This window comes from Asterias amurensis, chromosome 19, assembly GCF_032118995.1.
Source record: "Asterias amurensis chromosome 19, ASM3211899v1".
Classification (NCBI taxonomy): domain Eukaryota; kingdom Metazoa; phylum Echinodermata; class Asteroidea; order Forcipulatida; family Asteriidae; genus Asterias; species Asterias amurensis.
Genome location: NC_092666.1, coordinates 12,057,276 through 12,083,476, shown reverse-complemented (window position 1 = coordinate 12,083,476; position 26,201 = coordinate 12,057,276). Strand labels below are relative to the sequence as shown.

The 26,201-nt window shown below is 36.7% G+C and overlaps 1 protein-coding gene across 1 annotated transcript; it reads right to left on the bottom strand.

Moving 5' to 3' along the window:
* Positions 1-18: 18 nt before the first annotated feature.
* Positions 19-25,211, bottom strand: LOC139951343 (trehalase-like). Its single transcript, XM_071950194.1, has 13 exons — positions 24,762-25,211; positions 8,859-8,959; positions 7,240-7,369; positions 6,329-6,416; positions 5,521-5,621; positions 4,476-4,568; positions 3,563-3,814; positions 2,984-3,033; positions 2,619-2,804; positions 2,143-2,378; positions 1,451-1,675; positions 1,136-1,189; positions 19-688 (listed from the first exon to the last, which is right to left on the bottom strand). Exons 1-13 carry the CDS (start codon positions 24,863-24,865, stop codon positions 500-502), a joined length of 1,809 nt encoding a protein of 602 aa, XP_071806295.1. The 5' UTR covers positions 24,866-25,211; the 3' UTR covers positions 19-499.
* Between the last annotated feature and the right edge of the window lie 990 nt (positions 25,212-26,201).

The window sequence follows — 26,201 nt, the reverse complement described above, 5'->3', positions numbered from 1 at the left end:
AGTTGCAATCTTTGGTTGTGTTTTATTCAGGACGGATTACTCTATATTATGTACATTACATGTAGGTATCAATAAACCTCACCTTCCTTTTCAATTCAAATCATAATTTGGTCTGTTAGTGCTTTTGGTGACACTTTTACACTCTTTCCAGTTGACACTGGTTAAAATTGTGACACCTTTCACATGTTAATTGTTTGTGTCTTTTATTTTAAGCCATCCTCAACACCATGTGACACTAACAGGTCACAGGTGATTGTGGCATTTACAGGAATCTTGATAAAGTCTTATCATCTAGTTTTGCTGACTTGATAGCTTAAATCTTTTAAAGGGATATGTGAAGATAAGTTTTTGTTGGAACGAAGATTCCTTCCGTTCAAACAAACAAAAAATCCCTGAAACTTTCCACCTGACATTTTTTCCACCTAAGTCCCTTTAAAAGCCCATAGATATGTTTTACTGATGTAGAACCGTCAAACCTCTAGTTCTCATTTCACCAAACTCAAACTGAAACAAAGGAGGAACTGAAAATTAAACTAAGACTCAGTAGAAGTGCCACTGTGAAGTATTCAGAGTAAGTCTGGTATCCTTTACTCGATGGAGTGGTAGTTATAGGGACATCAGATTTCAGCTTGTCTCCATATTCGTCCAGCAGGGTCATAATGACGCCATTTGTCCAGCCAAATCCAGCCTAAAAAGTGAAGAATCACAATTAGTCCAATACTCATCTAAATGCATTTCAAAATTACAATTTTAGACAAATCCAATATTTCGCACACCACAATGAAAACATCAATCGTAGTTTTTGAATGAGTGTCTTTACGTTGATGTGTCAAGTTAATTCATCATAAAATTTTCACACTTTGTAAAATATTACACTCTTGTTGCTATGGACCGACCAATCAGAACCGAGGATTCAAGTTTGCTTGATTATAAAATATACATGCATGTTAAGGAGTGTTGGTTGTAAAATGCGCTATTATTGGTTTGGTGTCAACCATGTCAACATTAAGTTTTCAACACTCTACTGTGCAGGACCATCTATGGTGTGGTGTTAGGTCTATTCTTTAATTCAAACTCTACTACAGTGACATGTAATCAGTTTTTTCCAGGCGATTTCTAACTTATTCATTCATACCTGCACTCCATACTCTCCCCCGTGACCAGGCACGCCCTGATTGGTTACATCATACTGTAAGAAAACAATGCATAGTTTCAAAGACCTTTGAAGTGAAGAGTTCCAAAAAAGGATGGGGTAAAACAGAGAGTTATGCTCTGTAGCGTTTTTTTTTTTACGGTACACATGAAGCAATAAACTAGTTTATTGCTCTATGAGTACACGACTTCCCTGAAAGGTTAAGTAGACAAATTGTTTGGCTGTTTGTTTTCAGAACCGCTCCAGTCTTTAATCACCTGCTGTATTTTCAGTCAAATTCGAATTTGAAAACCTTACTTTTTCATACATGACTTTGTTCTCCTTATAAGCTAAGTAGTTTGTGAGAGTCCATTTCTGTGCCAGGTCGAAGGCAATCTGCTTAGCCTCCTTCAAGTCGCTGTTGTCCAGAGCTTCGATCAGCATCTGTTGGAGAGGAGGCCACGCATTGGGGTAGTCCCACTGTTCGCCTGTGTTCTTCTTAGATGTTGGAACTCCTCCCGGATGATCCAATACCCCCTCATTCTGAGAAACAAAACACCCAAAATCAAACCGAAAAAATATTTGTTCTTAAACAAAGAAAAAAAAAACACAGAGTTTGACGTTGGGTTCAAGTCAACAGATACCCGATTAAATTATAAGTCAAGAAATAAACCACAGTAGAAAGCGATTTGGACTAAACAAGAAACAAATGTACTAGTTTATTTGTCCTGTTCACCCCAAGGTAATATACAAGTGTAACGCAGAAATCTGGGATAATTTGTTTTTTTGTACCATTACCAAAAACGCAAAAACCCTTTGATATAAAACTTTCACTGAGGTTAGTTTCATGGTAAATAACTATATATAGTAGTAAAACAAACAGTGTGTTCCAATTATCAAACGTATGCAATCCCAAGCAAGTTCTGTGTAATAAATACATCAAGTAAAACACTCGGGTGGAATTCGAACACACGACCTGAAAATTAAGGTTGATAGACAAGTATACAAACCTTCAAGTAGCTGAGAACGTTCCCGTCGATCTCTTGTTTACCAGCGCCGACTTCCGAGCCGTAACACCCAGCCCACATTGGCAGGATATTTGACAGGTAGAACTCATCTCTGGTGGCAGATAACTCTAAATCATAGTCCAGCCATACACCTGTGGATTCTTTCCATAGGACATTCTGGATTGCGGAGCGTCTTGTATGATAGGCGGTGGTGAATTCTGCTGCTTTCGCTGTGTCGCCTGCATCACAAAATGTACTAATTATAAATTATAGATTATGCCCCTATGTCCGGTGTCACTCCACTGATAGTTTTTGATTGAGTCAAAATGTCGTTTGTGGTTTTCAATGGGGAATTTGTTTTCTTCTAAATCGATTCAAAAAAGGGAATCCTTCATTTTTTTTATATATTTTTTTTAGGTTTGCAATTTCGATGTACAGAAAAAAATCCACTGGCACAATCGGCGCATTGATCTTCATACCTGCCTGTTCATAGAAATCTGCCAGAAGTCTTTCGTTCAAGCACATGATGCTATTCAGGTCCACTGGAACTATTTGCTTGGTGCGTATGGAGCCGAGTGTGCCCTGTTGACCAAACCACCTACTTGAGAAATCCCAACCACTCTCAGCTGCCGAGGCCAGATTTGAATACACTTCTGCTGCATCGACTTGAAACACAACATTGTACAAATTATTACAATAAATAACACACAAATTGTAAATTCTTTTTTTTCAAACGTCGAATTTTCGACTCTCGATATCAAAACTATCGAAAGATTAAAAAGAAAAGATTAAAAAAATAAATAAATAACTATAATGCTTTTGATAGTTTACAACTACTTTTTACCTTCGGGGAGTCCAGCAGCCGTTTCAACGTCTTCTCTGTAAGACTCTGGCCTTAATTATGAGAAGAACATAAAAATGCAAGGTTTCAAACGGAACTGGTCAACTTGCATCATAATAATAGTATCTGTCTTAGTTTCAATTAAATTGTGCTTAGTTGCAGAACATTTTAAGACGCAAAGGTGCTTCAAAACTAGTATTTTCCTGCAAGTTGGGATTATAAGTGTGAATTATAATACCTACTCCTTGTACATAATTGTAGCACCATGTAATGTTTTACAATGTGATGTGACGAAACTTGCTGCCTATCAGACCATGAACACCGGGTCGAACCCCTTCTCTTTATGATAAGTGCACTGGGTTCTTTTACTTGCGCTAATACACAACACACGGGACCAACGGCTTTACGTCCGATCCGAAGGACGAAGCATCGAGGTCAAGTGTCTTGCTTAAAGGAACCCACACTCTGCTGATGACCAGATACACCAGAGCTTGAGTCCGGTGCTCTAAATCCGCTAGGCCACGACACGCCATGTTTTAAAGCAATAATCTTAGTCAGAGCTGCTGAGAAGGAATAGTGCACCTTGGTTTTCCCATGAAGACATTATAGCGGTTAAGTGTATAACTCTCCACTGATCCACTGTCTTGTTTCCGGACTTCTACTGATCGATTGACTATCCAGAACTCGTACTCCTTTTGTAAGGTGGGTAGATTGTCCCTGACGAATTGGAAGTCCCCTGTGACCTTTAGATACTCATTGACGGAAGGGATGAGGAATGGTGGCTGGCTTCTTCGCTGGTAGTAGATACGGTTGCCGTTTGGGACAAATCCTAGTCTGGAAATACCAAAATGACATTGTCATAATACACTGACATCAAGGGACATTTTTTTAATGTGTTTTATGTTATTAAAATTGTTAAATTTTGACATGAAAATTTAGCCTTCGAGGAAGACTCTGCTAGGGTCGAAACGTCAGGCCATTAACTATTGTTTGCATTTATACCCTCGGTCCAGTTGGTTGGTAGGTTGTTTGCAACAGCTAATTTTATTTCTCATTAAAATTGTCTGTTACATAAACTTTATTTTTTTTTTAATATAAGCTATTTTCAGAGACACCATGAAAAAGTATGAGTTTTATGGTGGAAAACTCCACAATAACAATGTCTTGTGCTGGCATAATATTTTATTTTATTATAAATTTATTTTATTTTACTTTATTTTATTTTATTTTGTTTTGCCTTGATAAAAACAGGATTACAAACCAAATTTCCACGTGATTTTCAGGATAAGCAAACAACAGCTGAATACCTGTATATAAAAAGCAATATGCAACAAATGAAAATTTGGTTGGTAATCCTGTTTTTATCAAGGAAGACATTTTATGCTATAAGCACAGTTTTTTTTCGTGCTAAGGAGCTCTATGAAATTGGGCCTAGGTCAGTTCAAGTGCAGGAGTCTTTTAAATGAGTGTATGATGCAAAAGAGTGTTATCTTACTGATCCACTATGGAGATGAAATTGGACAGCATTCCTTTCACAGTGTCAGTCATACCAGAGAGCAGCAATCCCTTGATAATCCAGTACGAATCCCTGTTATTTTTATAAAGAGTGGAGAAAATTGAGTTTATATATCTTAGGCTGTTTCAGTAATGCATTACAAGCTTCTACACCTTCGGAGGGTGACTTTCTCGCACCTTCCCGTCAAAATTACACTTTGTTTACAATTGCTTGAGTTAAATTTAAAGACATGGACTCTATTTGTAATTGTCAAAACTAGTCTTCTCACTTTGTGTATCTCAACATGTGCACAAAATAACAAACCTGTACAAATTTGAGCTCAATTTGTCGTCGTTGCGAAATAATAATGAAAGAAAAACATCCTTGTCACACGAAGTTGTGTGCTTTCGATCAGATTTCGTGACCTCAAATTCTAAACCTGAGGTCTCGAAATCAATTCGTGGAAAACTACTTATTTAAAAAAACAACAAAAAAAAACACTACGTTACTTCAGGGGGAGCCGTTTCTCACATTGTTTTTTTTACTATCAACAGCTCCCCATTACTCGTTTCCAAGTAAGTTTTTATGCTAATAATTATTTTGAGTAATTACCAATAGTGTCCAGTGTCTTAAAAGGCAGTGGAAACTGTTGGTAATTACTCAAAATAATTATTGGCATAAAACCTTTCTCCGTGACAAGTAATGGGGAGAGGTTGATGGTATACAATAGTGTGAGAAACGGCTCCCGCTGAAGTGCCATTTATAGTTTTCGAGAGAGAAGTAATTTTCCACGAATTTGATTTCGAGACCTCAGATTTAGAACTTGAGGTCTCGAAATCAACCATCAAAATGCACACAACTTCGTGTGACAAGGGTTGTTTTTCTTTCATTATTATCTCGCAACTTCGACGACCAACTGAGCTCAAATTTTCACATGTTTGTTATTTTATGCATTTGTTGAGATACACCAAGTGAGAAGACTGGTCTTTGACAATAACCAATAGTGTCCATTGTCTTGTTTTAAGAGTTACAAATCGAGACCCACCAGTAATAGAATTCTCTGAATCGCCCGCCGGGAACCACGAATGGATTGTCGACATGCATGAGGGAGTACTGGTCTTTATTGATATCAACATCCTCTTTTATCTGAACAAATAAAAATGAAATAAAACAGAGAGAGAGAAGTATATTTTGTACCAATGTGAGTTATTATACGTACTTCTTATTTACAAAATGGTTTGCAGTTTTAAGAATTGGCGATGGTGTCAAAATTATTTACATGATGGCATGATACATTTCAGTTAAACATGTCTTGCTAAAACGCCAAAAATTATTAATGACATAAATCATCATCATCATCATCATCATCATTTAGGCAGTGTAAGTAGCCATATAACACAACATAAAGGGCGACACATATCTTGTATATATTAACACCGAAACAGATAATGTTAGTTTCTGATCTTTAAGTAATGCCATCTCAATCAAAGACGCTGATACCACTCCCTTTCTGTATACAGCGGTTCTTTTCAGAACCACCTCAACTCATTAAAGACGCTGTATCGTCATACGCACGAACGAAAAATGCTTGCCAAGCATATTTACCTTTGACCCAGTGCGACGATAGCTGTTACATGTACCATCCCCGGAGGGCGTAGTCTAAATATAGATACGTGCTATTGCAATGGCATGGGATTATACACACGATACGTGCTATTGCAATGGCATACATACATACATACATACAATGGCATAAGTTTATACACACGATACGATTATGTTACCGCAAATCTTTCTATATACAACATCATTCAAATGAATTTTCACTAGTAATTGTGGAAAACATGTTTAACCTTTCTCCCTAGGTCTTTCCATAGGGTATGAAGATCAGAGGCCCAGGCACGGAGTTCGGGGTCTTGAATGTTCTCCAAAATTGCAGGACTGTTTTTATTTGAACGTGTAGAAAGAAAAAAACAAAAATTGTTTTAAACGCTTCCTTTTTTTTTTGAAAATATAAAGTCGGCTGTCGGGTAGACACTTGTACCTGACTAACATAATACAAAATAAATACTGAAGTGAAAATCAAAAATAGCATAATGTTCAAATAACACGTAATTTGTCTTGACAGAAATGTGTACTATCATAACACACTTCGGTGTAAATGTTATCTTTCTATTTTATCTATGTAACAACACCCGTGGTGTCATTCATTCGTTAATTCATTTCCTTTATTTTGCTAACACACAAAGAATAAGTGGGGGATTTACATTTATTATAAGAAAACATTATGGACATAAATGTGATGATGGGGGTCTCCAAGAAGCATCAGCTTGTCGAGTAATCCCCACTCAAACAAGAACAAAAACAAAGAACAATACAGCAATATGAAACACTAGAACAACTAATTACAACTTAGATATTGGTATAGGTAGTACAAAATAACTCAAGGTTGGAATAAAAAGTAAGCCTGCTAATGCATTTTGCTGATTAATTGAGTTGTTAACACCCAGGACCCAATTTCATAGAGCTGCTATGCTTGCTTGCTAAGCATGAAATTGCTGCCTTGATAAAACAGAATTACCAACCAAATTTCCACGTGACTTTTAGGATAAGCAAACAACTGTTTAATACCAGTAACAATCAATGTGCAAAAAAATGGAAATTTTGATGGTAATGCTGTTTTTATCGAGGAAGAAAATTCATGCTAAGCAGGTTTTTTTTGTGCTTAGTGGCTATGAAATTGGGCTGAGTAATCTCAGTGTACCTTGGTTGCCAATCTGGTGGAACCCAGGGACTGAACTCAATGGCTGGTCCGTCAAAGTTTGCATCCACGAAACTCTGCATTACATCCATGTCTGTTGAGTTTAGGCCTTCAAAGTCAGAAAGGACGGTAGCTGAAACAAAAATAATAAGGCATTCCAAATTTATTATCGCCATTAACGCTTACACCTAGCCCTGGCGGCCTTACACTCTTGTACCAGTACAGAGGAAGAGTCCGCCAAAATTTTTGATGTTGAAATTGACACCATGGGTTTAGTAGATGTTAAATTTGCATCGGGATAAAGATGAAATTTTAACCTATAATACAGGTTTGTGTTAACACTATACTCAGTACTTTCTCAAGTTCTGTGAAAATAAAAAATAGACTGCCTCTAGCTACCGGACAATCTCGGTGGTCTAGTTGGTACGACACTGCTCAAGAGGTGCAAAGGTTGTGGGTTCGAATCCCGCCCGAGACACCATGGCTGTTTTCCAATAATAAACAGGTATTAGTGGTGTTGCACTTGGAGGCGGTTTAGGCATCAGAGTATGGGTTTGAATCCCGGTCATGACACTTGCGTCATTATCCAAACGATTATTATTATTTTTTTGTTTATGCAAGTCGCCTGACACACAAGGCCTGAAGGCCACTTCAAGGTGTGGGCTACAATTATATTTTCCAGCGGCTGTTGCCACCTGCTCCTAGGGTTGAAACAGGGTTACCCCTTTCACAGTCCATACGAATGTAGGCTTGGGTATCATCAATTCGAAGCCTGGCCGGTAGAGCAGAAAGTACCTCCCCAATTTTATGTAGCAAGTGTCACGACCGGGATCCGAACCCAGTTATAGTAAAAACAATCAGCACATGCGTGTCTTTGTTGTTATAAGTACATTATTTTATGCTGTGTCTGTTAAAAAAAATTGAAAAAAAAAAAAAACATTGTTTTACTTTCAATATTAAATGCAAAGCAGAACAGCTCATCATGCATGCAGAAGTGATACAACAGACGGTTTGGTCATCTTGATTTTACTCCATTCCATCTCAATGTAACCAAACTGAGGCTGCACGAAATAATAGTCTGGTGCCATGTTTGCGCAATGAATGTTAGCATTCATTACTGTTTATAATGGAAACAGAGACATGAGCAAGATGGTGACAGCGTGATAAAAGTTCATTAAAGGGTCTATGTACTTTTTGTAGGATAAAAAACACACACTAAACTTACACAGTTCGAAGATAATAATAGTAGAAAGATTCCCTGTGGAAAATTATTACTTGCTGAGGTGCTGTAGTGGTTGAGAAAATGAGTAAAACAATTTAATGAAAATAATTTTCGTCTCAGTGCTCATGAAACAAAAATTATTTTAACGTGTAAAAACATATTTTTATGACATTGTTTTACTTGTTAACTCCCCAAAACTGCAGCACTTTAGCAACTTATATAGGTACGCTTTCTAATATCGTTATCTTCAAACGGTGTAAGTTTAATGTAAATCTGTTGACATTGTGTTTGGTGTTACAAAAAGTACCCAAATCCTTTAAAGAGATAAAGAAATAAATGTTATTGAACTAGTTGGGATGAAAAGCTAAGATGCACAGTATGAGATAAAACCTTATCCTACCCGGTTCACTTTTTAAGTGAAGATCAACAAATGTTTTTGAGTCGTTGAAGATAAATGCATCCTGAGCTGCAGAGAGAAGTTGACCATCACAGAATATCTCACTGCGTATACAAAAACAGATTGTAGTCCTTTTTAGCATAGGCTATAGTTGTTGTTATCCTCCAATCAAATGACAAAGATCTACTTTTTTATTTCATTTTTTAAATGATTATTATTGGTTAATTAAACAACATTCAAACATCGCAGTCACAAGCTGAATTGTGTTTAAAATACAGAGATTCTTATAAAATAGATATGTTAAAAATTACAAAAAAACTATTAAGAAATACAATTTTTTTACATTAAACAAGTAAACTGGCTACTCGGATGTTATGCAAAACAAATAATGAATGTTTTTTATTCTTGCACATAGTAAGAGTATATGGAATGTTTCATTCAATTCGCGCCCGCCTCGATGAAGCATTCCATCTTTCAACTCATGACAATACTCTTACTGCACCCATAAACATTCACTATTTATAGGCCTATAGTAATAAGAAAAAAGCATCACATAAGTATTAAACAATGTACGAAGTGACCAGAGACCTTTTCTTATTATACCCTTCGTGTCAGCCCTCGAGAGATTGAAAAACTCGCATATGAAGAATGGTTATATTTTGCTAATTATAATATCACCCCATAAGTAATGTATTTGCCCCTGCATGCCCAAATGCCCAACCCAAATGCCAAGGACCCCCCAACTCCACCCCGACCATCCATTAAAAGCTATGCTTCTCATGCGCAAAGTTTCACGGACAACATTTCCGCGACCGTAGCACACTAAAATCCTTCCGCGCACCGGTGAAAGCAGTGCGCCTGTGCTGTGTAAGAAATTGAAAACAAGTCACAAACACAATGTAGTTTTCCAAAGTTATTTTATTTGGGTTACTTTTGAAGAAAACAAATCTCACTTTTATTAAAAATGAACTTTTGTTTGCATTTTTCAAGAAGTAAACGCCTCGCGTAGAAATATAACCATGAGTAAACGGTCACGAAGACAATTTTGTTCGTTTTTTATTTGGTGTACCAGCACGTTACAATGGATGTATTAACCTTCGCGACTCCTTCGGTTTTCGCTGTCCTAATTACGACAATTTTTCAAAATTTGGCAGAATTTTGTCAAGCCATGAACTCAAGTGGACGCCTTAAATGATATAGACTAACTATAAACTGTTTGAAGCTGGAATTGGACGAGTAAAAATGCTGAATTTTGGAGGTGAAAATGTTGCCCAATCTCCCCTTTTCGCACATGGGCCGTTCGCCAACCGCTGTCGTGCAAAAGCACGGCAGCTTGCACTTCTTCGAGACGGCAACACCGTGCAACTGTGAACGACGACTCTGACTGTTGCTTAACGGCGAATGTTGTGCTGAAACTTGCAACAAATTGTGTGCAATTAGAGAGACAGTTATACTCCTAGCAGATAAGGAACATGCCGTCCTGGTTAAATTCTTCGAGTTCAAGACACAAGGTCAAGCCTGACCAGGAGGGGGTGAGTCAATGAGTGAGCAAAAACCCACAAAAACGGTTCTTTTTGGAACCACAGGGCAGACTATAGAGAGATATTCAGATAGTATTGCTTCAATTCAATGTTTTTACTGCAAATCTTAGGGGACAAACAATGTTAAGCTCTGTGTTGAAAACTCTTTTTTTATTTGGTCAAAATACTTTTTAAAAGGTTGTATGTGAACACACATTCCTCTCAAACTGTCGTTTTCATTCATGTGCAAATGTGCGTAAAATGAACAAATGAATCAATATGAATAACTATCGTGAAAAAAATCGTTTCCTCAAAAATAAAAGCACCAAACGAAATATCTTTACGACGATGTAATGATTGGTAGTCATTTGCAAGATTTCGCAATAAAGTTACTGGATGAACTGCCAATTTAAACTTATCTTGGGTCAAATATAAGAACAATGCATAATGCAATTCGACAGGTTTCGAAAGAAATTAACCGATAATTAAACAACAATTATTTAAAAAAGGGTATTTAAAAAAAGTATTGTGAAAATTGTGTTGATCTTTTAATACCATTATTACAATGATGTATATTTTGCACAAAATGTGTGTATCCAAAATAATAACTTTGGTCGTGTTAGAATTTACAAAACTACATGTTCATCGTACTTAATTCAAACAAAAGTTGTAGCCATGTATAGCTTGAATTGGAATGTAGTATCCCCATCTCATCTATTGTTGAACTCACACTGCACACCTGTTAACTCATGAACTGAACAATGATGCCAAAAGGTCGTGACTCCACTTCGCTCTATTGGATCTCCAAAAGAAATAGTAATACAATTTTTCAAAGGAGATGAGATTAAGAAGAAAACACAATTCATCTTCGTCGCACGAAACAGGATTATAGGTTCTATTGAATTGCGTAACTTTAAATGACTTTGTAAGAAAGCTGACTGTGGAACATTTTAGTTTGTTTATACGCCATGCGATGCAAAGGCACAACTCAACACCAACATTCCTAAACCAAACAATCCATCAAACGAACATTATATTTTGCACACATAGACTTTAAATATAAATAAATGCTCCAAAGGGAAGTTTTAACAACTGAAAAGTTAGTCCTTTTTGAAAATTTAAGAAAGTAGTTGTAGGAAGAAAACAAGTTAATGGGTGCTTAGCCCAATTATATTTTTTATTACTCAAGTTCCAAGTAGTATAGAGTGACTGATTGAGATGAAAGTTGGATGAACGTGTGCCTCCTGGAGAGGGAATGAATTTTTGCTAAACGAGTGGATATAGAAATTACTATGAAATAAAACAACAACACAAAAATTACTTAAGAAGTATAGTTATGAAGTAAATTAAACACAATTTTTAGGCTTACAGTTTTTAGTCTATTCACTAATAAAGTTACAATTTGTCTCCTTACACTGCAGTTTAATTTTTCCAAATTTTTACATAATAAAAATCTTGCTTTGAAACCTTTTCCACCTCTTTTCCTTTGTTGACCTTTGTGGATTCATAAAAACCACATCATCTTTCTTGGTTCTGAGATCATTTGCACAGTATCTTTGTTCTGTGATCATGTCTCATTTTACACTCTTCACCAAATGTAATCATTCTGTGTGAATCAGGATGGGAGGCAACTGAGTGTTTTCGTACATAATTTTCAGAAATTAACAGTGGAGTTGTATTGAATTCGCCAAAAGATTAAGTAATGTTTGTAAACTTTGGTGGTCTGCCAGTGATGTATTGAGGTCTTGAAAACTCAGATGACATTTCCTTTCTATCTACTCTTTGTCATCAACATCCTTGTTGTGATGATTCTTTCATTGACATTTCTCTATGATGTATTTGTCACAATCTACTCTCCTTTTTTTGAAGGAACTTTGGTGGTCTGCCATTGATTTCTTAAGGTCATGAAGACCCAGTTCTCATTTTCTTTGTCTGTTTTTTTTTTGTCTCAACATACTATTCTTCTTGTGTTGAATATTACATTGAAATTCTCTATGATGTATTTCTCACAATCTATTTTTTTTTGAGAAACTTTGGTGGTCCGCCTTCGGTGTCTTTAGCTCATGACGACCCGGTTGTCATTTTCTCTGTCTGCTCTTTGTCTTAATCAACATAACATTCTTCTTGTGTTGATTATTTAATTGAAATTTATTCATGTGTGTTGCCACCATAGTCTTTTGTTTGAAGAGAATGGTAGCATCAATTTCAATGACCCCTATGTATCTTATAAGGTTGACATTCAAAGGATTTTGATAAAAAGGTGAGTAGGCCTTAAACACATGGATCTGGTTTAAATAAAAAGCAATGTTCTGCCTTAATATTATAACTCATGGTTAGTTTGTTACTCTAAGGGTTTTATGTTGAAGAAAGTACTATTTTATGGTACAAGTTGCGGGTAAAAAAGTTAAATTTCTGTGATTTTAAGTAATTTTCTCTCTTAATACTATATCTCTTGCTCTGTGGAGTTATAATTTTGAGAAAGTATTATTTGTGGTACAAGTTTAAGTAAGTTGCAAGTAAAACAAATCATTGTTTGTGATTGTAGTGTAGAGCAATCTAAGGTGGTTATTACTATGTGACACTTCAATACAGCTTTTTAGGGTTTCCCTTCTCACCTGTAAGAAATCAGACCCACAGCCCCCCCCCTCCAAACACTTCTTCTTATTTCCTCATTTTAGAGAATCTCTCTGTTTTCTGAGACACACTCCCCATTCTAGGAGAGTCTTTTTTTTTGTCAGGATAAAACCAACTTAAGGTAAGTTTCTGTACATGTACGGGTATGTCACTAGTGTCAGAAAATTTTAGTATTTCTTACATTCTGGTAAAATCTTAGGTGTGCTCTGAGTTTACAACATTTGAAGTACAGGGGTAAATAATTGTTGTAAGTAGTTAATAAAGTGTTATCAGTATTAGCATGATAAATGTGTAAGTGTTTGTGGTGTAAATTAATGGGGTTTTAAATACTTTGCTATGGACAATTTTCCTTTCTAATTCCATTTGTCTCCTGCCCTCAATCCATTGATGTGATATAACTATGATGCAGTTTCTTTTGGCTATCATCTCATCTTGGAGATACCTTCTTTTGTCTTATCTTTAAAAAATCTCTTCTCTATCTATATGGACTTGATCTCTCTGTTAAGATGCAGTCCCCATTCCATGAAAATATGTTTTGTCATAATTAACAGTTCAAGGTAGGTTTCTGTAGATGTATGGGTATGTTTACCAGTGTCTGAAATATTTAGTACTTATTAAAAATGTCTTACATTGTGGTAAAATCTTAGGTGTGCTCTAAGTATAAATCATTTAAAGTATATGGGTTAATGTTTTTTGTGTAAGTAGTTAATATGGTACGTTATTCTCTGTATTAGCATGATAATGTGCAAGTGTAATCTGTGGTACATACTGGGTTTTTAAATATAAAACCTCTTTGGACACTTTTCCTTTCTCATTCCATTAATTGTCTCTTGACCTTTGATGTGATACAGTTATGATACAGTTTCTTTGGGCTATCTACTCATTTTGGAGATCCCTTCTTTTGTCTTATCTTAGAACAATCTCTTCTCTATCTATGGACTCTTGATCTCTATGTTAAAGATGCAGTTCCCATCCCATGACAATCTGTTTTGTCAGAATTAACAGATCAAGGTAAGTTTCTGTAGATGTATGGGTATGGATACCCCAGGTTCAGAAATATTTAGTACTTTTTATTAAAAAAATGTCTTACATTCTAGTAATGTCTAAGGTGTGCTCTGAAATTAAAACATTTAAAGTATAGGGGTAAATATTTGTTGTAAGTAGGTAATAAGGTACAAGTATTATCAGTATGGGTTAATGTTTTGTGTAAGTAGTTAATATGGTACATTATTATCTGTATTAGCATGATAATGTGCAAGTTAGTGTAGTCTGTGGTGCATACTGGTTTTTTTTAAATATAAAACCTCTTTGGACTATTTTCCTTTCTCATCCCATTAATTGTCTCTTGACCTTTGATGTGATACAGTTATGATACAGTTTCTTTGGGTTATCTACTCATTTTGGAGATACCTTCTTTTGTCTTATTTAAAATAAAATCTCTTCTCTATCTATGGACTCTTGATCTCTCTGTTAAAGATGCAGTTCCCATCCCATGACAATCTGTTTTGTCAGAATTAACAGATCAAGGTAAGTTTCTGTAGATGTATGAGTATGGATACCCCAGGTTCTGTCAATCAGTTTTGTTAGGGATAACCAACTCAAGGTAAGTTTCTGTACATTTGAGTTGTTTACCAGTGTTAGAAATATTTACAACTTGTTAATGTCTATTTGATAATATAGGTGTGTTCTGTGTTTAAGTCTAGTGGTTGACATTTTATTTTGTGTAAGTAGTTAATAAGGTACAAGTATATCAGTAAGCGTGTTAAATGAGTGTAATCTATGATGTAAATTGTCGGGAGTTTTTTAAGTTTTTGCCTTTGGAAACTTTTCCTTTATCATCACACGACGTCTCTTGTCCTTATTGGTGTAAGATAGTTATGAGACAGCGTCTTCTTACCATTTATTTTTTATCTTATAAATCTCTTCTCTCATCTATCTATGGACTCTGAATATCTTTTTCCAGTCCCACCCCCTTTAGTGTAGAAACCATTCCTATGTTACAAAGGTAAGTGTGTGCACATGTCAGTTGCCACATCTATTCATTATTAACAGTAACTATTACGATATTGTTCATACTGACGATACTGTGTGTGGACGTAGTGTAAAGGTGTACTTTAAAAAAAAAAGTATTAATGTCAATTTTAGTAAATAGGAAGAACGCACCATGGAGGTTACATTATTTTCTACTTCTACTCTTTTTATTAACTTGTCAACCTGAGGTATCAGTGAAATTCCTTTCACTTCGTAAGGCGTGTATGGTTTTCGAGTCTTGAAGCCCAAAACCTCTCCCGCGCTTTGTAAAACCCATCTTGATGGATGAGAATTAAGAAATAAAATAGATAGTGCACAATCTATTTTTTTCTTAATTCAGACTCCACTTCTCTCCCTTGTTTTATCCCATTCATTTCCGAATCCTTGACCTTGTCGTGAATAAGGTAAGTGTGTGTGAATAAGAAATAAATGATACTAAACACATTGGATGATACGCTTTAAAAAGGAAATGGGGGATTAAGTAAACATTTTGAGACACCATCATCGTCATCAGTTAAAACGTGCTCGCCTTTCCTAGACACGTTTCTCCTAGCCCTATATAGGACTCTTCCTCTGTACACAGATACAATACGAAAGTCACTTATACGAAAGTGTAAGGCCGCCAGGGCTACGTTTCTCCCATCTTTCTCTGTCATTCATAGCATTTGGTATCTCTTCAAACCTGCATCCGGTATCCTCAACCAATCCGTCATTGTATGTCTTCTTTGGGCGTCCTGGTGTTTGTCTGCTGCCATGAGTCCCATGAGTTTCCAGAGTAGAACTGCCCCTAGTTCCTCTTTGCCACGCGAGCAAACCGCAAACTTTGTTGTTGAATGGATTTGGTGATTTATTTTTTTCAGACACGCTCGTGTCAAACAAAGACAAGTAGGGTACACAATACTTGAACGTGAGCCAAGGGAGTTACATACAGTTACACGGGAACGGTAACTGACGTGATTAATTCTGTCAGGACCACTACTTTGGAAGAGACTTGTGTTGTACTGTTTTCTTTTAAAAGTTAAAAAGATACATATAATTATGAATGTATTTAACTAAATAAGTTCGCAAGTAGGTCTACATATTTGTTGATTAGAAGTTAATGAAATAAATAAATGAGGAGTGAATTAAAGAGAATGTGAAATAATGGATTGGAGATGGATGCATAGGTTGCTGAAAATTATAAAATGGAACTTGAGTTTTAATTGGACTATAATAAACTTTCTTAAATAAAATCTAGGCAAATAAAAAAAAATCCACCAAACATAAAACTCCAATACAAACAGTCATGCAAGTTACAACAGCAAACGCATCGCATTGCCAATGCGCAGCTTTGGGCACGATTAAGCCCTTCGATCGCGTGTTTAAAGATGGAAACTGAGACGAGGTTGTCATTTGTTAATGATGTACCCAAACACTAAGTGACTCAGACCACTGATCAAAATGTCAGAAATATTCAGCCTGTGACACCACGCCCAACAAAGACATCATCATTCAATGTCGAATCGACCACGCCCATGTATGGGTTTACTGTGGACGCCGAACCACGCCCGTCAAAGTTAACCAATGAATTATCAATGTGTTTCGTGACATTCAACCACGCCCATCAATGTTAACCAAGCAATCATCAACGTGAATGTGTCAATATTAACCACGCCAACCGAATACAACAAAGAAATCATCAGAGTGAATGTGTCAACTAACCACGCCCATCAAAGTTAACAAAGATCATCAATGTGAGTTTGTCATTTACCAAGCCCAGAAAGGATCATGTACTGTGCATCTTTAACCACACCTAAAGAGAAAGGACGGCTAGAAAACATAATGTGACTTTATATCATTGCTTATCTATTTTTTTTAGTGGAGTAAACAATAAATAGTAAACAAAAGTAATGTTGCTTGTGTGTCAAAACTAGAGCAGACACACCCAGTTCGTGCACACACTTGTTTACTCTATAGTCTTTAAGTCGATGTTTAGTTGGTGTAACACATGCTTCAATGTCATAACTATTGTATTAATGTTGCCGCAGGCCAAGAGGAATTTTTTTTTTAAGTTGACAACTCTTCAGAGCCAATGAGTCGCCAATGTTTGTTATCGACACAGAACCTAACGTCGAGGGCGCACTTGTTACATGAAACAGCTTCATTTCCAAAGGAGAAACATTTGTATGTTTACAAATAACGACCAAGTTAGAGAATAAAAGGGAGCGTTTGAACATTGAGAGCAGTTGATACTTTCAACGCAGTAAATTTCTTCTATCCCGCTAAAATTACATTAAATCACAACACATCGTACAACACCAACAACCATTTTACAAATTCACACGGATAAAAACACTAATTATAAAACTTATTTTTGTTTTGTTTCAATTAACTGATAACTAAAATATGTATGCAGTGAAGGATGAGAATGTGAATATGTCGGTGTAAACAGTTTACGATAGTAAAACTAAAGCCACTTAAATATTTATAATTCCGTAAACTATAATAAATAAATAAGTTTATAGCTCTTGGAAAGTACCAACAAAAGGTAATTGGAACAGTGTAAGGCTCTGGAATGTCTCTGTGGTGTCGAAAATGGTGTTATCTTCTTAAACTTCTTTGCTCTTTAATCTACCAACCTGAGGAGGAGAAGATTAGCAGGGCTGTGAGTTTAGAGTAGTGATCTTTCCTCGCCTTGAACCTCTAGGACCTTGGTTCGAATTATGCCAGGGCACTACGTGGATTAGGTTTATAGTCCCTACGTGGCTGCTTGGGTTTTCCATTCTCTTGGGTTTTCCTACCACATCTAAAACTGAAACTTTCTTCCGTGTCTTCTTTCCGGTTGGTTCTTGGCTAGTAGAGGGATTGCATTCACTTTTCTGAAAGTTTTGGGAGTTGATGGAGATTTCTTCAACTGCTCTTATCTGCTCAACTGGTACATTGTGCCGTGTCTATTTTTAGCTAAATATTTATGCAAAAGTAAAAGCAATGTCAAATAATAAATTATTTCAAAGAGTATGTATCAACGTAAAATAACAACACAAAATAACTTCAGGGTGTGAGAAGTGTGAATGTTAGGTTGGTTCTGGTTATTGGTAATATTCACCACTTTCAATAAACTGTTCATTAAAAGTTTATTAAACCAATACAAAGACCATCCAGTCAAACGAAAATTCCATAAAAAAACACACTTCATCGTCAACACGCTTGCCAAGCGGATAGATATTAAATGGTAAAGGAACAATGAAGATCAACCACTAACTTTATGTCTTATATGGAGCACTTTGTCAATGGGGAATATCTCGATGGATTTAAACATCAAGAAAATCAGCAATATGCGCAAATGGATAGTTATACATGAAGCTTGTGCTACTTTGCTTTAGACTCAAGACTATGATACAAAACTGTACACCTCTGTGGTTACAACTTACAACTTACTGGATATACCTCACTGGATAACTCAATGGACATACCTCACTGGATATACCTCACTGGATATACGTCACTGGATATACCTCACTGGATATACCTCACTGGCACTTGATATACCTCACTGGATATACCTCACTGGATATACCTCACTGGATATACCTCACTGAATATACCTCAATGGATATACCTCACTGGAAATACCTCATTGGATGTACCTCAATGGACATTTCTCAATGCATATATCTCACTGGATACCTCACTGGATATATTTCACTGGATGTACCTCACTGGATATACCTGACTGGATATACCTCACTGGACATATCTCACTGGATATACATATCTCTGGATGTACGTCAATGCATATACCTCACTGAATACCTCACTGGATATATTTCACTGGATGTACCTCACTGGATATACCTGACTGGATATACCTCACTGGATATATCTCACTGGATATACATATCACTGGATGTACGTCAATGCATATACCTCACTGAATACCTCACTGGATATATTTCACTGGATGTACCTCACTGGATATACCTGACTGGATATACCTCACTGGATATATCTCACTGGATATACATATCACTGGATGTACGTCAATGCATATACCTCACTGGATACTTCACTGGATATACTTCAATGGTGTACATCACCGGATATACCTCAATGGATACACCTCACCAGAACTCACAGGATATACCTCACAGGATACACCTCACTGGATATACCTCACTGAATATACTTCATTGAATGTACATCACTGGACAAATGTAAATGAATGTCATTACACACTTTTACAAATGTATAAACAAAAATGCCTACAAATTGTATTTCTTAAAGTTTAAATTTATTACTTCAAGGAAAAGTTATTTTCCAACAACAAACGGGTAAACTAAGCTGGACATAATTATTGAAAGAGAGCAGATTTCTTACAATGTCAAGCTTTGTGTCATGTACAATCATGAAAAACAGCAAACCGATCTTCAAACGAGAAGCTGGAAGTGATATTATACATCTGGACACTATGCAAGTGAACAGTTTCTTATAGAGTGGACATTTGACTCTATAGAAATCAGCAAAAGGAAAGGAACAAAGACAATGACAAGGAAAATGTCAAGGATAATTCCTTTTATATGTATCCACCGTCCGAACAAGCAAGACGACCAAGCGCATTGCAGAAATAAACAAATAAACAAAAATCAAACACTTATATATTTGAAACAGTCATACAAACGATAACAAAACAGATACAACATGTAACTTTTCGTTTATAAATTAAAACAAATTATAAGTAAAAAAGAAAACGCGTTAGACATCAGATGAATGAAAGAGATGAGTTTCGTGTGTAAGTGGGTTACAAACATTTTATAATTAAACAAACTTATATTAATAAGTATTAATGTAAGCTTAGGAATTCCGTCGAAAACTTTATTATTGTCTTTTTCGAGTCCATGATCTACTCTAACCTAAATGTTTGACCAGGAATGGGCGCATCTCACAGCATTGTCGTTCGCTGCCATCAGGTCTTCAAGGCAGCACGGCTCCTCCTGTCAGGGCTAGGCATCGCAGAGGGTGTGGTAAATACTGGGTTGATGTGCCACAATGACATTTGATGTCATCATCGTCGGTATACCCCAATTTCTTCATGTTTGTCTTATTGTTCAATCTCCGCATAGTCTATTGAGGGACTTGCATGTTCTCACGTCCTGCCTCTGGTTAATATTGGTGGAACGGCTCAAGGAATAAAGCCTGTCTTCGTTGTCAAGTTGTACATCCCATCCTCATCTCCTATTAACAAGGATTATATTCCTCATCCTCAATAATTTGACGCCTGACTGCATTTTCATGCAGACAACTTTGTTGTTCTACATCAAAGTTCCGATTCTTTTTTCTACTTTCTTCTTCCTTTGCCATGTATTTGAGAGCTCTATCTTTGGAATTAATTGGTGTCCGGATTCAAAATCACATTCACCCTTCCACTAGTACATGCATGGGGTAAGTTTAGAACAGTATGCACTAATTATCTTCCTCTTGTCATCTTAAGGTATTTCTTCTTTATCTTGAAAGAGAAGATACCTCGACAAAATGTCGTTTTTTTTTACCATAAACAAACAGCTTCAAAATTATTGAAGAAAAGGTAAGTGTGTAGAACACGGGACTCTTTATGCCAACTGCTGGACTACATTAGTTATGACTCCATCGTCTTCTCTCTTTACAACTTCCTTATTTCCTGGCTGTAAAGTCAAGCATTCGTCATCTTTGAAGATGGCCTCAGATTATACTTCTGCCACAAGCTATTATGCCGAAACTTGAAACATCTCAAGAAAGCTGTTACACTAGAATGTTAAGCGAAAAGATGTTCGCAAGTATATGCACAAATGTGTCAGAATTGTCTTGTGAAGGAAAAGGAAAGTTTCAAGATAAACAGGGAGCTCAACACTGTGGGATAACTTTTATTGGTCACTTTAGGGAAACTCGTCTTTCCTGGCTTTGAAATCAAGTATTCTTCATCTTTGCAGATGGCCTCAGATTATACTTCCGCCTAATGCCGAAACTTGAAACATCGCAAGTATAGGCACAAATGTGTCAGAATTGTCTTGTGAATGAAAAGGAAATTTTCAAGATGCAGGGAGCTCAACACTGTGGGATAACTTTGATTGAATATCTCAGGGAAACTCGTCTCATTGCATATTGTCCAGCTGGGGAAAATGTTGATGTGAACAAGACTGATGAGACAGGACTATGTAACAACAGAGGAACCGGTTATAAAAGAAGAAGATAAGCTTGGGTAGACACAGATGATCCATACACGAACATTCTTGACACGTTTATGCGGTCTGGCTAAGTATTAGTCTCAATGTCATCACATGAAGCGATGTTACCACTGCGAGAAGGAAAACAACAAGCGGATTTTTGTTGTTAAATGTTTGTTTTAATAATAATCTTATTTTAAACGTAACAAATTTGTGAGTGAAAACTTGATACGACACGAGTACTGAGTGAGTGATAAAGCTGAACTGACTGAATCAGTTGATTGAAAACATTTTGAAAGTGTAATCGAAATAGTAAATTCACACAGAAAGGGTACTTAATGCATTATTTAAACTAATTAAAACTCAAAATAATAAAATTACGCAACATTTACAAACATCAAACATTGCTCATTTCAGTCAAACAGACAACAACGTCTTACGTTAACACGTGACATCAATACGTAAGCATTAATATTGTGCGCTGCAAACTGCATGGAATTAAAAACATTACGTCATCGCGTGAGCCTCAATGGATGCACCAATCAGGATAGCGACTGAGAGGAATCAGTGTCAGCTAATGAATACCCATAAACTGTGGAAACTGAATTTAAAAACATTACGTCATCGCGTGTGTCTCAATGGATGCACCAATCAGGATAGCGACTGAGAGGAATCAGTGTAAACTCATGAGTACCCATGAACTGTGGAAACTGAATTTAAAAACATTACGTCATCGCGTGAGCCTCAATGGATGCACCAATCAGGATAGCGACTGAGAGGAATCAGTGTAAACTCATGAGTACCCATGAACTGTGGAAACTGAATTTAAAAACATTACGTCATCGCGTGTGTCTCAATGGATGCACCAATCAGGATAGCGACTGAGAGGAATCAGTGTAAACTCATGAATACCCATGAACTGTGGAAACTGAATTTAAAAACATTACGTCATCGCGTGTGTCTCAATGGATGCACCAATCAGGATAGCGACTGAGAGGAATCAGTGTCAGCTAATGAATACCCATAAACTGTGGAAACTGAAATTGAAGACATTACGTCATCGCGTGTGTCTCAATGGATACACCATTCAGGATAGCGACTGAGAGGAATCAGTGTAAACTCATGAGTACCCATGAACTGTGGAAACTGAATTTAAAAACATTACGTCATCGTGTGTGTCTCAATGGATGCACCAATCAGGATAGCGACTGAGAGGAATCAGTGTAAACTCATGAATACCCATGAACTGTTGAAACTGAAATTAAAAACATTACGTCATCGCGTGTGTCTCAATGGATGCACCAATCAGGACAGCGACAGAGAGCTAGGTATCATGTCAACTCAGAGGTTTATTACAACCATTTCCCACAATGTAATAAGTGATAGTTAATTGGAAAGTTATTGGTAAGCACAGACAAGCCAAATTGTGCTTTTTGTGTTTTGTTAGAAAATTGGCACGTACAAAATGACCTCATAAAGGGGTTTGTTTATTTGGGTTGTCAAATTAATGTGAACGTCATAAATAAAGTAATTTTTGTTTCAAGAAATAGTTTAATTCAATTTAGTTTAATTAGAAATAGTTTTAATTCATTGAAGTATCCGAGAAGACGCGGTTGTGTTTACTGAAAAAATTAAAGCAAATTAAATAATCTACCTCGGGAGAATGTCGGACCATAGACTTATGCACATGACGTCTTTGCAATAGGGCGGCCTCACCTAGGGAGGTCAAAGGAGGTTGTTCATTGATCAATTATGTGCGCCGCGCGTACAAATCTGTGCGCTTCGATTGTTTCGTCACCGTTTTACCTCTAAGATGGCGGCTGGATGACGTAAATCATAATGTCTATTAGCACGGCGTACTACTAAACCGGACTCCAGCAAGAAGCCTGGGAAGAAAAACGGCAGCATCATTGGTCAAGGAACGGTGTACTAAAATTCAAGGTACGCATTTTTTACGCATGATTGAGTTATCTTAGGTTTAGATAATTAATGTAGACTTTGGGTTTTCAGGCCTAGATAAGTTCCAGAAGTCCTACGTGTTTTTATATCACAGTTACATGATTATAGTGGTGAGCATAGGCCAACTAGTCAATATTGTTTTGTTTTGCTTTTGGAAATTATTTTTTCATTTTTTTAGGAATGATAATATTTGAATAGAAAGAAAAAAATGTTCAGGACACCAACATTTTGTTAGGTGAGGACGGACGGCTGTGTGGGGAAAAGGAGGAGGCCGTTAAAATAAAAAAAATAATAGAAATAAAATAAAAGTAGTTATTACACTTTTAAAACTGGCAATAATCACTAAATGTCATTTTCAATTATTGTTTTTTTAAGAGTAGGCATATCCCAGAAGTTCGATCCAAAACAAATCGAAGTTCGCAAACTTTGTTAACATGCCGATCAGAAGTGATTTTTAGTTTTTCAAGGTTTATATGTGTCCACAACAAATCTATATACAGGCAAATATTATATGTACATGTTTCAAATCATACAGTTAATAGCCAGGTAGATATAAATACACTTTTGGGATACTGCAGGAAAGCTCACTATTAGAAGCAACAAGCGTGGACCCCGAACAGGCTGGTACTCTCGTTGAGCCCAAATGAGACACCCATGTTACTTCAAATACATAGGTTAGGTAGTTGGTTAAAGAAGGACAAGGTTAGGCTCAAGGGTGAACTGTATTATTGTATTTATGTCGTCATGTAGGCCCGTACCTTTAAACTGCTGATACCTGGCGCAGTAATATGCCTAGTAAATACTGCGCAGCACCCGCTAGCAATTCTTGCATATATAATTATAACTCTGCAAAAAGAAGTGATGTGGTGTAATGGGGGGGGGGGGGGATGTACCTTTTTTTCGTTGATATCCCCTCAAAGTAAGTGGACGACTCAGATACATTCATTGAATTGCTTTAAAGCCTAAATACCCGAATTTGTTTTTAATTGACTTATATGTTTTTGATTTTTTTTAAGGTATCGCTCAACGTCTCCAGGCCGGAATGCCACTTCAAAGGTGAGGGCATATTGCCACCCAATCCCGGGGCTGGAACAGGCCTTCCCGGTCTCTGTAAAGGATATTAATAATAACTAATGCTTATAAAGCGTCTTACATCCATGACTGCACCCCAAAGCGCTGTACAGATTATAGCACCAAACGAGATGCGGAAATAAGCAGAGTGTATATGTATTTGTTAAATATGAAAAATAAACCACAAAAATTGACCATCAAAAAAATTTAAACCTCGAAAATTAAACACCGCGAAAATTAAAAAGTTACGAAAAGTGCCCCTACAATTACCCCCCAAAAGTGTCTGTACATAAATTTTAAGTACAAATAATAGTAGGTATTAAATGTACATATTCAACGTAGTAAAGAATAGGCTAAAACAACACACGTCAAAAGTTAAAAAGATATGAAAGGATGTATATGCATGCATGAGTGTCCTCAATGAACTGTATGAGTGTGACTGGTAGATCAGAGTGCACTACCCCTCCTAAATACCCTTTCCAAAGTTTTTCGACTTCCATACAAAAGGCTCTTACCTGTCACAAGCTCCAACATTCTTTAGTTCATCCGCGAAAACGCATGGCTGTTTCATCAACACACATAACCCCACAAAAAGCCACAGAGTCGGTCGGGGACACATTCTCTCGAGGAAACAGGTTTAAGGGATTTCAAGACGAGCAGATTGATTGCTAGCAGGGATTTTAGGACGAGTAGACTGATGTCAGTGAATTCAGGTCGAGTAGACCACTTGGGTATATGAACCTAAGGACGAGTTATCTAATTGATGTATAGGGACTTCAGGGGGAGTAGACTAACTGTATTAGGGACTTCAGGACGATTATAACTTATGCAATGGCGACATTTCGGGACGGTTCCCCAGTGTGTTCCTTGAATAGTTAACCACCGGTACAAATAATATCATAGTTATTGGACCAGTAAGAGATGATTGCCAAGTGACAGTCAACAGTCGAGTGTAATAAAGGACGTGGTAGTCTGTATGTAACTTGTAAACAACACATAGTATACAGTTCATGATTTGATACACTCTATCTGAAGTACAAAGGTTACTCACCTGCTCGTTTTATGTGCTGATAACACATTGCATAAACAAAATGGACATTTCAGCCACCTTTTTTTTTACACGAGAGCAAATAGCAAGGATCCCTTGTTAAATAGTAGCAAGGTTTTAAAATTCGTACGTAGTAATGAGCCATGGTAACTTGTTGTCGTGTGAACGCTACCGGGTTTCCGAAGAAAGACCACAACTATTACAACTATTTAACCAAATGCATTCTGATAACAAATCATAAAGCTCGTAAGGTTAGGGTCATGGTAAACTACTCGTCCTCATTGAAAACTGTGTTTCAAAAGTTTGTGAACGAGTAGTGAACCATTGTCTTTAAACTCGCGTTGATATTGTTTATATTATTATTTGTTGACATGGCTATTATAAGATAACATTTCAGATCGTATTTTTGGGGGGCGGGGGTATGGTGGGGGTTAATAATAATAATAATAATAATAATAATAATAATAATAATAATAATAATAATAATAATAATAATAATAATAATAATAATAATAATTGTGGCTTCTTATATAGCGCACATGTCCGTCACTCAGTGACGCTCCTGGCGCTGTAACACAGTATTTCCTGCAAGATGTGGGACTGTTTTTGAATTATGAGACCTAATTCTTATAGCACCATGTAATGTTTTACAAGGTGCTGTGGCGCAATTTGCTGCCGATCGGACCAGGAACACCGGGGCGAACCCCTTCTCTTTTCGATAAGTGCACTGGGTTCTTTTACATGCGTTACATAACACATGGGACCAACGGTTTAACGTCCCATCCGAAGGACGAAGCAATGGTGAAGTGTCTTGCTTAAGGACACAAGTGTCACGGCTGGGGATTCGAACCCACACTCTGCTGATCAGAAACACCAGAGTTTGAATTCGGTGCTCTTAACCGCTCGG